The sequence below is a fragment of the Schistocerca serialis genome, chromosome 3, assembly GCF_023864345.2.
Source record: "Schistocerca serialis cubense isolate TAMUIC-IGC-003099 chromosome 3, iqSchSeri2.2, whole genome shotgun sequence".
In the NCBI taxonomy this organism is placed as follows: domain Eukaryota; kingdom Metazoa; phylum Arthropoda; class Insecta; order Orthoptera; family Acrididae; genus Schistocerca; species Schistocerca serialis.
The window spans coordinates 925,627,584-925,641,580 of record NC_064640.1 but is presented as its reverse complement, the minus strand read 5'-3'; the positions used below and the strand labels follow the sequence as shown (position 1 = coordinate 925,641,580).

The 13,997-nt window shown below is 41.4% G+C and overlaps 1 protein-coding gene across 2 annotated transcripts in view; it reads left to right on the top strand.

Moving 5' to 3' along the window:
• The window catches only part of LOC126469617 (probable galactose-1-phosphate uridylyltransferase), a 190,538-nt gene that overhangs the window by 127,391 nt on the left and 49,150 nt on the right, over positions 1-13,997 (top strand). For both annotated transcript variants that reach the window (XM_050096738.1, XM_050096739.1), the window contains one exon: positions 9,429-9,657. In XM_050096738.1, the coding sequence (XP_049952695.1) occupies positions 9,429-9,657 (229 nt within the window). The remainder of the gene's footprint in view (positions 1-9,428; positions 9,658-13,997) is intronic.

Below are 13,997 nucleotides of genomic sequence, written 5' to 3'. Positions count from 1 at the left end.
GGAAAAAATAGTAATTTGAATTATGTGATAAAAAATATGAAACATGCATAGAATGTACCTCTTTGTCACAAAAAGAACGTGGTAAATTGATCACTTTTTGGTAGGCTTTCGCCCCCTTTTTTGTGTTGTTTAACTTCGGAAGGTTCTTTTTGTTGGTCTTGGATTGTGGTTTGCTATGTGGTAGATTGGAAGAGAAATTGTACGTGTCTTAATCACTAAACAGTTTGCATATTTTTTGTAAGATACTGGCAGGAGCTCTAGAAATATAGTGTTAGATTTATTATTTGCAAAACAGTCTTGTTTTACCATACATAAACTATTGTATTACAAAACACTTATCATTACATGCCTGATGAAGTCATAAGAATTCGTCAGGCCTCTGTGGTTGATACTCAGGCTGAAAATCTGTATGTGGACTACTAGAACATCCAAATCTGCTGGTGTTTGGGATTTTATTCATATAATTGTGCAAAAAATTTAATAACTTCGTTCACTCATTTGTTCCCTACAACTTCAATTTAAGTATAAAATATTCCATCGCTGTTGGACATTTGATGAATGATGAAACTGTAAAATTATAATTGACACTTTTATTAAACATAACTAGTGCTGCTATTTGGCAAGGGTAGGTTTTTTAGTCCATGCATAATAACTTGGTGTTCCATGACAGTTTGTCCCAGCAGATCGCCCAAGAGATAAGAAAATGAGAAACGTGTGTTTTTTACCATTTATATGTAACTTTTCTTGTGTTTCACTTGACAACTGTATAGTGTGGTTTGAAAAGCAGAATCAGCAAGTTACTAGTTAACACTAGCATCTTTAGGCTTCACTTTCATGTGCAAATAATTGTTCCAGTTGGTCCCCAAAGTCAACAATTGTGCATTTGTCAGAAAATGTCGAAATGGGGAAAATTTCCACAGGTGCACAAAATGGGCCTGATTGCTGTTGCAGAAGCAATGAAAAAAGCATGCCAAATTTAAAAGAATGCAAAATCCTCAAGATTGACAAAGTTTTGCAGAAGTTGGAAATATAGTGTGTATTTCAATGCGAGATGCTTTTAATAATTTCCTCAATGAAACTCTGTCTTGGAATCTGGCAAAAAACCCAAAGAGATTATGGTCATACGTAAAGCACACCAGTGGTAAGATGGAATCAGTACCTTTACTGTGCAATAACAACAATGCCACTAAAGCAGACTTATTAAACATGGTTTTCCAAACTCGTTCACCAAATAAGATGCAGTATATATTAAACATGGTTTTCCAAAACTCCTTCACCAAAGAAGACGCAGTAAATGTTCCTGAATTCCAGTCGAGGACAACTGCAAAGATGAGAAACATAGAAGTAGATATCCTCAGTGTAGCAAAGCAGCTTAAATCATTTAATAAAGGCAAGGCCTCCAGTCCAGATTGTATACCAGCCAGGTCCCTTTCAGATTATGCTGATACAATAGCTCCATATTTAGGAATTACATACGACCACTCACTCACAGAAAAATCCGTACCTGAAGACTGGAAAATTGCTGAAGTCACACCAATACCTAAAAAGGGAAATAGGAGTAATCCGGTGAGTTACAGGCCCATATCACTAACATTGATTTGCAGTAGTGTTTTGGAACATATACAGTTTTAGAACATTATGATTACCTCGAAGAAAACGATTTATTGACACATAGTCAGCACAGATTCAGAAAACATCGTTCTTGTGGAACACAACTAGCTCTATATACTCTTGAAATAATGAGTGCTATCAACAGGGGTTGTCAAATTGATTCCATATTTTTAGATTTCCAGAAGGCTTTTGACACTGTTCCTCACAAGCGTCTTCTAACCAAACTGCGTGCCTATGGAATATCGCCTCAGTTGTGCGACTGGATTTCTGATTTCCTGTCGGAATTCGTGGTAATAGATGGAAAGTCATCGAGTAAAACAGAAGTAATATCTGGTGTTCCCCAAGGAAGTGTTGTAGGCCCTCTGTTGTTCCCGATCTGTATTAACGACACAGGAGACAATCTGAGTAGCAGTCTTAGATTTTTTGCAGATGATGCTGTAATTTACCATCTTGTAAAGTCATCAAATGACCAAAATGAATTGCAGAATAATTAGGTAAGATATCTATATGGTGCAAAAAGTGGCAGTTGACCCTGAATAAAAAAAAGTGTGAAGTTATTCACATGAGTACTAAAAGAAACCCGCTACATTTCAGTTATGCTATAAGTCGCACAAATCTGAAGGCTGTAAATTCAACTAAATACCTCAGGATTACAATTACAAATAACTGAAACTGGAACGATCACATAGATAATGTTGTGGGTAGAGCAAACCAAAGACTGTGATTCACTGGCAGAACACTTAGAAGGTGCAACAGGTACACTAAAGAGACTGCTTACACCACACTTGTCCACCCTCTTCTTGAGTATTGCTGTGCGGTGAGGGATCCGCATCAGGTGGGATTGACGAATGACATCAAAAAAGTGCGGAGAAGGGCAGCTCATTTTGTATTATCGTGAAATAGGGAGATAGTACCAGAGACATGATATGTGAATTGGGGTGGCAATCATTAAAACAAAGGCATTTTTCGTTGTGACAGGATGTTCTCATGAAGTTTCAATCACCAGTTTTCTCCTCTGATTGCGAAAACATTCTGTTGGCACCCAACTACATAGGGAGAAATGATCATCACGATAAAATGACAGAAATCGGGGCTCGCACAGAAAAGTTTAAGTGTTTGTTCGAGAGTGGAATGGTAGAGAGACAGCTTGAAGGTGATTCATTGAACCCTCTGCCGGGCACTTTATTGTGAATAGCAGAGTAATCACGTAGATGTAGATATGGACTCGAGTATTTGGTCAAGAAGTATCCAAAAAAAGAAGAAGAGGATGAGGAGGAGTAGGAGTAGGAGTAGGAGGAGGAGGAGGAGGAGGTGGTAACACTGCATAATAACCACCATTCATTTTTTGGGATACGTTCCACATCTTTTCCTTTTGATATTTTCCTTGACTCTTGGCCTCACATAAGTCAGCTCAAGGACAGTGCCTGTAGAGGCAGCATGCTTCGCTAATGTGCCAGCTTCCTCATTATAGGGGGTGCCAGTGTGAGAATGCACCCACAGCAAATGTATACTGTGAACATATACCAAAACCATTTCCAATATGCAACAATTGGTTAGGGACTTAAAGGAAGAATCAGAGGACTTAAAAAAAGTACACTATTTACCAGGTACCTCAGTAGTGTAGCTTCAGTAATGGAACTCTTTTCAGGTTACCGTTCTAATCCTTCTTTTGTGAAGAAGAATATGTTTTGTACAAGTATTTCTAAGCATTATGTTCAAATTTAAGAGATATGTCCGCTCGATATTGTGTTGGGTAACTTGGCTATAATATAAAAATGTGTCATCGTAACTGCCGTCTGCTTCACATCTGCTGTGCAGCAAGCTACGTTATTTTAGGTATTAACTGTATTTTTCTTACTTGTCACTACTTCTTCCATGTGTTTTTGCTTTTAAGAAGCTTTAATTTTTGAGTACTAGTAATAGTGTTCCACAGATTTTGTGTTTGTTTGGAATACAGTCAGAGAGAGTCCCCTTAGTCAGCTGTAGTGCCAGTAGTGCTAGCGTTTTTTTTTTTTTTTTTTTTTTTTTTTTCAGTACAGTCCAGAGACAGGTAGTGCTATTTTCATTGTTTTCTACAAGAAGTGTCTAGTAACCACGGTTTAGTCAACTATCAGCTGCCTTTAGTGAATTAGCAGTCTAGTTAAAAGGTGATTAACTCTCTGCAGTAAATTGATTTCTTAGGATGGATAGGATGTGTGACTGCTGTGTACGGATGCAGGAGGAGATGGCCACTGTTCGCGAACAGCTCTACGTGTTGATGGCCGTGGTCAGCCGTCTTCAGGCTGCTTCCTCGTAGTGTAGCGGCAGTGGGGAATCTGGTGTGTCGCATGGTACACCCCAGGTTTTACATGCTTTGCCCACGGTCCCTGCTGTCGAGACATCTTCGCGGGTACCGGGCGCGGTTGGGCCACCCTCTCCCCAAGGGGAGTGGCGGGTTCAGCGGCGTTTGCGGCGCACGAGGCGGAGGGTCAATGTGGAGGCTGGCCGTGTGGCATCACCCGCTCAGCCTGTGAGTGGACATATGGCCACTCCTTCAGCAAGGTCCGAGCAGGCACACGGGGGGGTTGGGGGGTGGGAGGGGTTTATTAGTGATTAGGAGCTCCAACATGAGGCGGTTGATGGAGCCCCTTAGGGAGATAGCGGAAAGGTCGGGGAAGAAGGCCAGTGTTCACTCTGTCTGCTTGCTGGAGGGTCTCATCCGAGATGTGGAGGAGGCCCTGCCGGCAGCGATAGAGAGCACTGGGTGCACCCAACTGCAAATTGTTGCTCATGTCGGCACCAATGACTCCTGCCGTCTGGGTTCAGAGGTCATCCTCAGTTCATACAGGCGGTTGGCGGAGTTGGTGAAGGCGGAAAGCCTCGCTCGTGTGGTGGCATCTGAGCTAACTATCTGTAGTATCGTTCCCAGAACCGATCGCGGTCCTCTGGTTTGGAGCCAAGTGGAAGGCTTAAACCAGAGGCTCAGACAATTCTGCGGAGATCTGGGGTGCAAATTTCTCAACCTCTGCTATCGGGTGGAGAAATGTAGGGTCCCCCTGAATAGGTCTGGCGTGCACTTCACGCAGGAAGCAGCTACAAGGGTAGTGGAGTACGTGTGTAGTGCACATGTGGGTTTTTTAGGTTAGAGAATTCCCTCCCTAGGCCCGACAAGATGCCTCCTGAGACGCGACAAGGTAGTAGTAGGCAACAATATTAATGTGCTAATAGTAAACTGCAGGAGCGTCTATAGAAAGGTCCCAGAACTGCTCTCATTAATAAACGGTCACAACGCCCACATAGTACTAGGGACAGAAAGTTGGCTGAAACCAGATGTCAACAGTAATGAAATTCTAACCTCAAATTGGAATGTATACCGCAGAGACAGGCTGGACAGTGAAGGGAGAGGCATGCTTATAGCAATAAAAAGTACAATAGTATCAAAGGAAATTGACTGAGATCCGAAATGTGAAATAATTTGGGTGAAGGTCACGGTTAAAGCAGGCTCAGACATGGTAATTGGATGTCTATATAGGCCCCCTGGCTCAGCAGCTGTTGTGGCAGAGCACCTGAAGGAAAATTTGGAAAATATTTCGAGTAGATTTCCCGACCATGTTATAGTTCTGGGTGGAGATTTTAATTTGCCGGATATAGACTGGGAGAGACAAACGTTTATAACAGGTTGCAGGGACAAAGAATCCAGTGAAATCTTTTTAAGTGCATTATCTGAAAACTACCTTGAGCAGTTAAACAGAGAACCGACTCGTGGCGATAACGTATTAGACCTTTTGGTGACAGACTCGAACTATTTGAAACAGTTAACGCAGGACAGGGAATAAGCAATCATAAAGAGGTTACTGCATCGATGATCTCAGCCGCAAATAGAAGTATTAAAAAAGGTTGGAAGTTTTTCTGTTTAGCAAAAGTGACAAAAAGCAGATTTCAGAGTACTTGATGTCTCAACACAAAAGTTTTGTCTCAAGTACAGATAGTGTTGAGGATCAGTGGACAAAGTTCAAAACCATCATACAATATGCATTAGATGAGTATGTGCCAAGCAAGATCATAAGAGATGGAAAAGAGCCACTGTGATACAACAACTGAGTTAGAAAACTGCTGTGGAAGCAAAGGGAACTTCACAGCAAACATAAACATCCAAAGCCTTGCAGACAAACAAAAATTACACGAAGTGAAATGTAACGTGAGGAGGGCTATGCGAGAGGTGTTCAATGAATTCGAAAGTAAAGTTCTATGCACTGACTTGGCAGAAAATCCTAAGAAATTTTGTGTCTTATGTCAAAGTGGTAGGTGGATCAAAACAGAATGTCCAGACACTCTGTGACCAAAATGGTACTGAAACAGAGGACGACAGACCAAAGACCGAAATACTAAATGTCTTTTTCCAAAGCTGTTTCACAGAGGAAGACTGCACTGTAGTTCCTTCTCTAGATTGTCGCACAGATGACAAAATGGTAGATTTCGAAATAGACGACAGAGGGATAGAGAAACAATTAAAATTGCTCAAAAGAGGAAAGGCTGCTGGACCTGATGGGATACCAGTTCGATTTTGCACAGAGTATGCGAAGGAACTTGCCCCCCTTCTTGCAGCGGTGTACCATAGGTCTCTAGAACAGTGTAGTGTTCCAAAGGATTGGAAAAGGCCACATGTCATCCCCGTTTTTAAGAAGGGACGTCGAACAGATGTGCAGAACTATAGACCTATATCTCTAACGTCGATCAGTTGTAGAATTTCGGAACGCGTATTATGTTAGAGTATAATGACTTTTCTGGAGACTAGAAATCTACTCTGTAGGAATCAGCATGGGTTTCGAAAAAGACGATCGTGTGAAACCCAGCTCGCGCTATTCGTCCACAAGACTCAGAGGGCCATAGACACGGGTCCACAGGTGGATGCCGTGTTTCTTGACTTCTGCAAGGCGTTCGATACAGTTCCCCACAGTTGTTTAATGAACAAAGTAAGAGCATATGGACTATCAGACCAATTGTGTGATTGGATTGAAGAGTTCCTAGATAACAGAACGCAGCATGTCATTCTCAATGGAGAGAAGTCTTCTGAAGTAAGAGTGATATCAGGTGTGCTGCAGGGGAGTGTCGTAGGGCTGTTGCTATTCACAATATACATAAATGACCTTGTGGATAACATCGGAAGTTTACTGAGGCTTTTTGTGGATGTTGCTGTGGTATATCGACAGGTTGTAACAATGGAAAATTGTACTGAAATGCAGAAGGATCTGCAACGAATTGACGCATGGTGCAGGGAATGGCAATTGAATCTCTATGTAGACAAGTGTAATGTGCGCTTCGTTACAGGATCATTTAGTTATCGCGAAAGCGTTACGAAGATGATAGATAAACTCTAGTGGAAGACTTTGCAGGAGAGACACTCAGTAGCTCGGTACGGGCTTTTGTTGAAGTTTCGAGAACATACCTTCACCGAGGAATCAAGCAGTATATTGCTCCCTCCTATGTATATCTTGCGAGAGATGAGGATAAAACCAGAGAGATTAGAGCCCACACAGAGGCATACCGACAATCTTTCTTTCCACGAACAATACGAGACTGGAACAGAAGGGAGAACCGATAGAGGTACTCAAGGTACCCTCCGCCACACACCATTAGGTGGCTTGCAGAGTATGGATGTAGATGTAGATGTAGAATTTTACAAAGGGTTATTTCAAGTGTTTTCATTGTGCAGTCATTGATTTTTTCCATGTTTGTCTCAAATAAGACAAAAACACATACTTACAGGCTTTACCCCATTTATGAGGGTGAAATGCTGCAATTTTTGTTTTAGCTAAATTATAAACTTCTCTGTAATTAATAATCACACAGAGCAGGAATTTGGATAGATTATAGGTAACTACTCAACCTATGACTTCAGTTCAAAATTGTGGAAAAATCTAGTTCTCACTGACCACAGTATTAGAAAAACTGAAAACTGTGGGCCTGTACCCACACCTATCCTACTGATTTATTTTCCACTACCTTTTTACTTTCTTGCTTTGCATTTTGCTTTCTTAAATAAAATGTAACAGCCCTTAGTTTGTGAACCTGTTTCTTCATACTAAGTGCTTTACAGATAAATGTAGCTTCTAACTTTTATTTTTCAGAGATATCTTGTAAGAGCTTTACATTTGAACCTTTTAATTCTCCTTGAAATTTGTTATAGATTGAGGAGGTATTTGTAAACGGGTACACAAATGATATGTTGAATTTACTGTTAAATATTTTCCGGTGTGTGTTTCATGCAACAGGGAGTTCAGGGTATATTTATTTATTTAAACCATGACATTTTTTAATTGATAGTTCTTCTGGAAGGTAAATTCTGTTTCTTTTGCTTGTCATATTGGCTCTTTATTCCCTCAAGTGCATCTATGTGATTTCTAATATCTGCCTCCGTTTCTTTGGATAGTTTTCAAGGTCGGTTAGCATGCATGCCTCTTGCGAATACCTGATGAAACTGCAATTGTCCGGTCATAACTGTGGGTTCTTTGATTAATTTGGGAGATGGCTGATTGGAACTAAAACATACAAAACATTGGTTCGCCTTATTAAGAGAATGATAAAACGACTTCCTTAACTTGATACAATTTTTTTTGCCGCAGCAGTGTGTCGAATATTTACAACTGTCTTCGAACAGTAAACCATCATTTGATGCACACAATTACAAACTCCTGTCTTAAAGTACATGTTGAACATTTTAAAAAATGCAGTTTCATCTGAAGCTTGAATAGTGCTGGTGTCCTAACTGTATGATGTTGACTGCTTCATTGGAGGTCATGAACTGTGGTGAGCAAGTCTGTGCTAATCTCTATATTAACCTCTGTGTGATAGCGCTACAGTGGTGAGATGAAGGGTGTGTCTTCAGGAGCGCCTCCCATTCATTGTTGCGGATGGCAGCGAGACATCGATGCGCATAGCCAACTTCCGTGTGACACCACGATATTTGGACGATACCACTCCTCTTTTGTTTTTGGGAGATATTACAGTACTCTTCATATATGCTTATACAGTCTGCAGTCTGTGATTTGTTGTACTATGTAAAGCAATGAAGGCCTTTTATCAAACTCATAATATCATTTCTTTTCATTCTTACAGTGTATGGGAAAGATCAATCTCTGGCATTCAAATTGTCATTCTTAGACCTTCTACCAGCAATTAATGTCACAGAAATTAAGCTGGGTAAATTATTCATCCAAGTTCTTGATAAGCTGTTCTTCTTTGTCTTGTTTGATTGTTTGAAACACTCAAAGAATGAGCATTTGCAGTCACTTCCCAACTAGTGAAACGTTGCTGTAAGGTCACTACAAACATTACTAATTCTGCTACAACTTTTTTTCTTTTTATCTGATAAAGAGGTGGCTTCTCACCTTCATCTTCTGGTAATCCATATATTTTAAAGATCCTAAGAGGACCACGCAACTATCAGACTTCAAATTAAAATGTATAACTATAAGAAAACAAAACAGAGTAAGAAATTCAACCGATCACATTTTTAGTCACAAGCCAACTTGTCTAACAGGCGTAATGTAAACAGTGGAAGCAAATGCATGACTTGCCCGATTCTTTCCATGAGAAGAGTGACTTAAAACATTTACTCATTCAAATGACTTTGCAAGAAACTGCAAATTTCATGAAACAAAAAAATACAGTGATTCACTTTTATTTTACACACGTACCTCTGTTACTTATCTGCTCTGTAATACAGTAAATGCTAACTTTCTTGTGTAGTGACATTCAGCTGATAAGTTAACAAGCAACTAATATTGTTGCACTCTAGATGTGAGTGCTCTAACTTAAATTTCTCGTATTTTCTACAGGTGGATAGTACAAATGAATGAACTTGGAGAAAAGTATGCATGGGTCCAGGTTTTTGAAAATAAGGGTTCTATTATGGGTTGTTCAAATCCACACCCTCATTGTCAGATTTGGGCATCGTCCTTTTTACCAAATGAGGCAAGGATAAAAGATATGCACCAAAGAAAATACTACGAAAAATTTGGGTACCCAATGTTACTGGATTACCTCAAAAAGGAACTTCAAAAGCAGGTTGGTGCTTGTGCATATTAAGATTGCAGGTATCAGAAATGTTGATTTTGTGAGTTGTAAGTTTACCATTAATTCTGAATTTTTTTAGAAGCTAAGAATATTATCACGGAGTTTTTTAATTTGAGCAAAAGTAAACGTCTGATTAATGGACACTGATAATGTTGGCCCTCATTTTTCAACTTTATAAAAGTTCAGATACAACCTCCTTATCTTGTTCCAAACAACAAAAGATCAGATGAGCAAAGCAGCCCCCTATGACAAGTTCTGAAATGTTCACAAATGTATTTATGTGCTGGCTGATGTAATACATGGACCCACTTGGTTCCACTGTGTTAGTGCTGGACTAGTTGCAACAGAATAAAGTTTTATTTAATAGGAACTTTTGATGGTGTATATGAAACTGTCTTCATACAACATTAGTTTATAAAGTAATTTGCTTTGTTTCCTTATTTTGTAACCGGACGTGTTGTCTTCCATGAATGATTTTTTCAAAATTATTGTTTCAAACTACTCTCCAACCAGTAAGTAGTAAGCATTTTATTGTACAGTCTGAGCAGTAAAACTTACAGTAAAGGATATCTAACATTGGTGATTCAAAAAGCTTCCAATTTTTTTGCAAAAAACATGGATTCTTACTTCAAGAGCTGACTACATCATCAGTAAGTTATTAAAGGTATATGGCAAATAGATCCATTTACAGAAACATTTAACTAGAAGCGTAGACAAGGAAAATTGAAAAAAGAGATGGTTTTGTTGAAATGATGGACCATTTATTTGTCATAGGTTATTGAAATGCTTTGTAAGAGATGGAAAAAAGCGAATAAGAATTTCCTAAAGCTTCAATGCAAAAAAAAGTACACCCAGTCTCTGTCGTTCGTGTGGATAAAAAACTAAAATGTGATGAAGAAAGATTACCAAGGTACTTAAGAAAAAAGTTGAATGTCATTTTCCCCACTCATCAGGTTGGTGCATCAAAAGCAGTGATGTTGGTGATGACAGTAGAGCTTGTCAGTCATTGTTCAGTAAAGATCAGTAACAGCATTAACTGCAGCAGCAGTGATAGTTTGAGCAATTCAAGATACTTCGTACATCTTTACTGTAATTTGCTAAAGTTGTTTTTAGATGCAAGATCAGTTATAGAAATGGATTTTCCGTTTTATTGGTTGCTGCAGAAGCTTTTGATAATGATACTCAAAACCAGATGGCAAATTGTGCTTTTAAGAGCCCCAGAAAAAAAAAGAAAAATAGAGAAGCAAGACTTGGAACTGATTAACAATATTAGCATCAAGAACTGCCAAGACTTAGTGTTGCAATGGGATGGAAAACTTCTCCCAGCATGCAGAGGTTGGAAAGGTTGATAGAATAGCAACAATAATAACTTTTCAAGGCAAGGAGCAATTGCTGGGAGACCCTGAAATCCCAGCATCTTTGGAAATGACCAAGCCATGGCTGCTTAGCAGTGGATAAGTGAGATATAACTGACAAAATTTGGACACTTTGTTTTCATTTGGTGAAGAGTAACATATGTCAATGAAATATTGGTGGGGCTAATCCATAAAACTTGCTTAATTGTGACCTGTTGTACCATCTGAGTCCTCACATTTTTAAGTTTTGAGTAGCTGTTTCAGTTCACTGATAGTCCTGCTTCTTATGTAGACATATGACTCGACAAGAAGTTTTACATGACTGCTAGCAATTAAGTACCTTATGCCGTAGCATTAACTGTGTAAGAACTTACTGTTTTGATTATAATACATTCTGCCAGATTATTGTCACTTAGATTAAAACTTTTTAGAGAAATATAATAAATAATAATGATTATGATGATGATGATGATGATGATGATGATGATAATAATAAACAACTTAAGTGATTGTGTTGTCATTTTTCAAATATTTAAAAGCTGTGGATGTTATAACGTCAAGTTTAACACATATATTTCACAACGACACAACACATATAAGTCACAGAGTAAGTTGATAAGCAAGACATGTGTACACGTTAGCATTCGAATGAGCACTGAGGCCCAGTCTAGCGACCACTGCTCGGCTGGCCACTTAGGTGGCACAGCTGCTGCATGGCTGGCAGACATCGCCGCACATAGAGGACGCGCGTAATTGTGCGGCGGCGCTTTGAATAATCGGCGAGTCACAACACTTTTCCCCCCTTTGAAATTGTTGCACTGGTCCTGATGGAGGTGTCCTGGAGATGGCTAACGTCCATAGGCGTTGTTTGACTCGCCGCAAAGTCTCGAGGAGGAGGCTTCCCGTACGGACGGAAGTGTCCCCGATGATAACGGGTCGAAATGACAGGAGACGTAGGGGTCGAATCTGCTGGGCCCCCATGCACCAATCTGCCCGTTGCGGCAAGTCCAGTTGATATGACAGGAGACATGGGCGATGTGTCGGCGTCCGTTGGAGGAGGAGGCGAGTAGATTTGCTCTGACAGGGGATGGTCATCCGGTTCCTGCATGGGCACGTCTCCTGGTGGCGTCCGTTCTTGTGCTGGCATCGCGATGACGGTGAGAGGGCTGCATTGTGTGTATTGAGAGATGCCAAGATCCCGAGCATCAGGTAGAGCCGAAGGTGTTGTAGCGGCATTCGGAACGGGCGTTGCCGGCACACGAGGCCGAAGCTGGTCCGAATGACGCACTGCAACACCCATGGGGGTGCAACAGTAAGATGCCAGAAACTGGAGAAGCGCATCATCAGCAGCAGAAGAAGTCAGAAGTTTCCGCATCTGAGTCTTAAATTTGCGGACCAGTCGTTCAGCCTCACCGTTTGATTGTGGATGGAACGGTGGGGCCGTGACATGCATAACGCCGTGACGAGCACAAAAATCCGCAAATTCGGAAGAGGCAAATTGCGGACCATTATCAGTAACAATAGTAGAGGAGAGGCCTTCCAAAGAAAAAATGCGGGCGAGAGCACTGGTGGTTGCCGCGGTGGTAGGCGACGTGCAACGGACAATGAAAGGAAAGTTAGAGTAGGCGTCAATTACGAGGAGCCAATAAGTACCTAAAAAGGGTCCCGCAAAGTCAGCATGAATGCGCTCCCAGGACTTCTCAGGCGAAGGCCACGGTGACAAAGATGACTTCAGGGCAGCGGCCTATGACGCACAAGGGCCGCAGGCAGCGACCATGTGTGCTATTTCAGAGTCGATGCCAGGCCAGTACACATGACGGCGCACCAGAGATTTTGTGCGAGACACACCCCAGTGCCCTTGGTGAAGGAGGCGCAAGACCGAATCACACAAAGACGCAGGTACCACAACACGCGGCGAAGCATTGTCAGTGGAAAGGAGGATAACACCATCCCTAGCCGTGAGGCGGTAGCGCAAAGCGTAGTAGTTCCGCAACGGATCAGAAGTCTTAGCGGACGGGCGATCTGGCCAACCCTTCTGAATGCAGCGTAAAACCCGGGAGAGGGTAGGGTCAGAACCCGTGGCAGCCGCCTGCCTGTCCCCAGTGATGGGGAACCTGTCCACAACCCGCTGCTCGGCAACATCCAGGTGGAAACACAAAAGTTCGTCCCTATCGAATGTCAGATCAAGACCCATGGGAAGGCGAGACATAGCATCAGCATTTGCATGTTGAGCCGTTGGCCGGAAATGAATCTCGTAATTGAAACGAGACATGTAAAGAGCCCAATGCTGGAGGCGGTGTGCAGCCTTGTCGGGAAGTGATGTTGATGGATGAAACAAGGAAACAAGTGGTTTGTGATCCGTAACAAGATGAAATTTTGAGCCATAGAGAAAAACACCAAACTTATGAAGAGCATAAATAATGGCCAAAGCTTCTTTTTCAATTTGAGAATACTTTTGTTGGGCGTCCGTGAGCGTTTTGGAGGCATAAGCAATGGGTTGTTCCGAACCTTAAGAAAAACGGTGCGCAAGGACTGCACCGACCCCATATTGAGAGGCGTCTGTGGCAAGAACAATATGTTGGCCAGGTCGATAAGTAGCCAGGCACGGGGCCTGTTTCAGCATAGTCTTCAATTTCTGGAAAGCCGCATCGCATGATGCGGACCAGTGAAAAGGCACGTTTTTATGTAACAGGCGATGCAACGGCTGAGCCACCGAAGCCGCAGATGGTAAAAACTTGTGATAGTATGCTATTTTCCCCAAGAGGGCCTGCAGTTCCTTAACAGATGTAAGGCGAGGAAGGGCATTGATTGCAGTGACAGTTTGCTGAAGCGGACGAATACCATCCCGAGAGAGTTGAAACCCCAAGTACGTGATACATGCCTGAAAAAATTGTGATTTCTGAAGATTACACTTAAGACTGGCAGTCTGTAAGACATGAAAAAGTGTGCGGAGATTTTGAAGATGTTCTTCAGTGG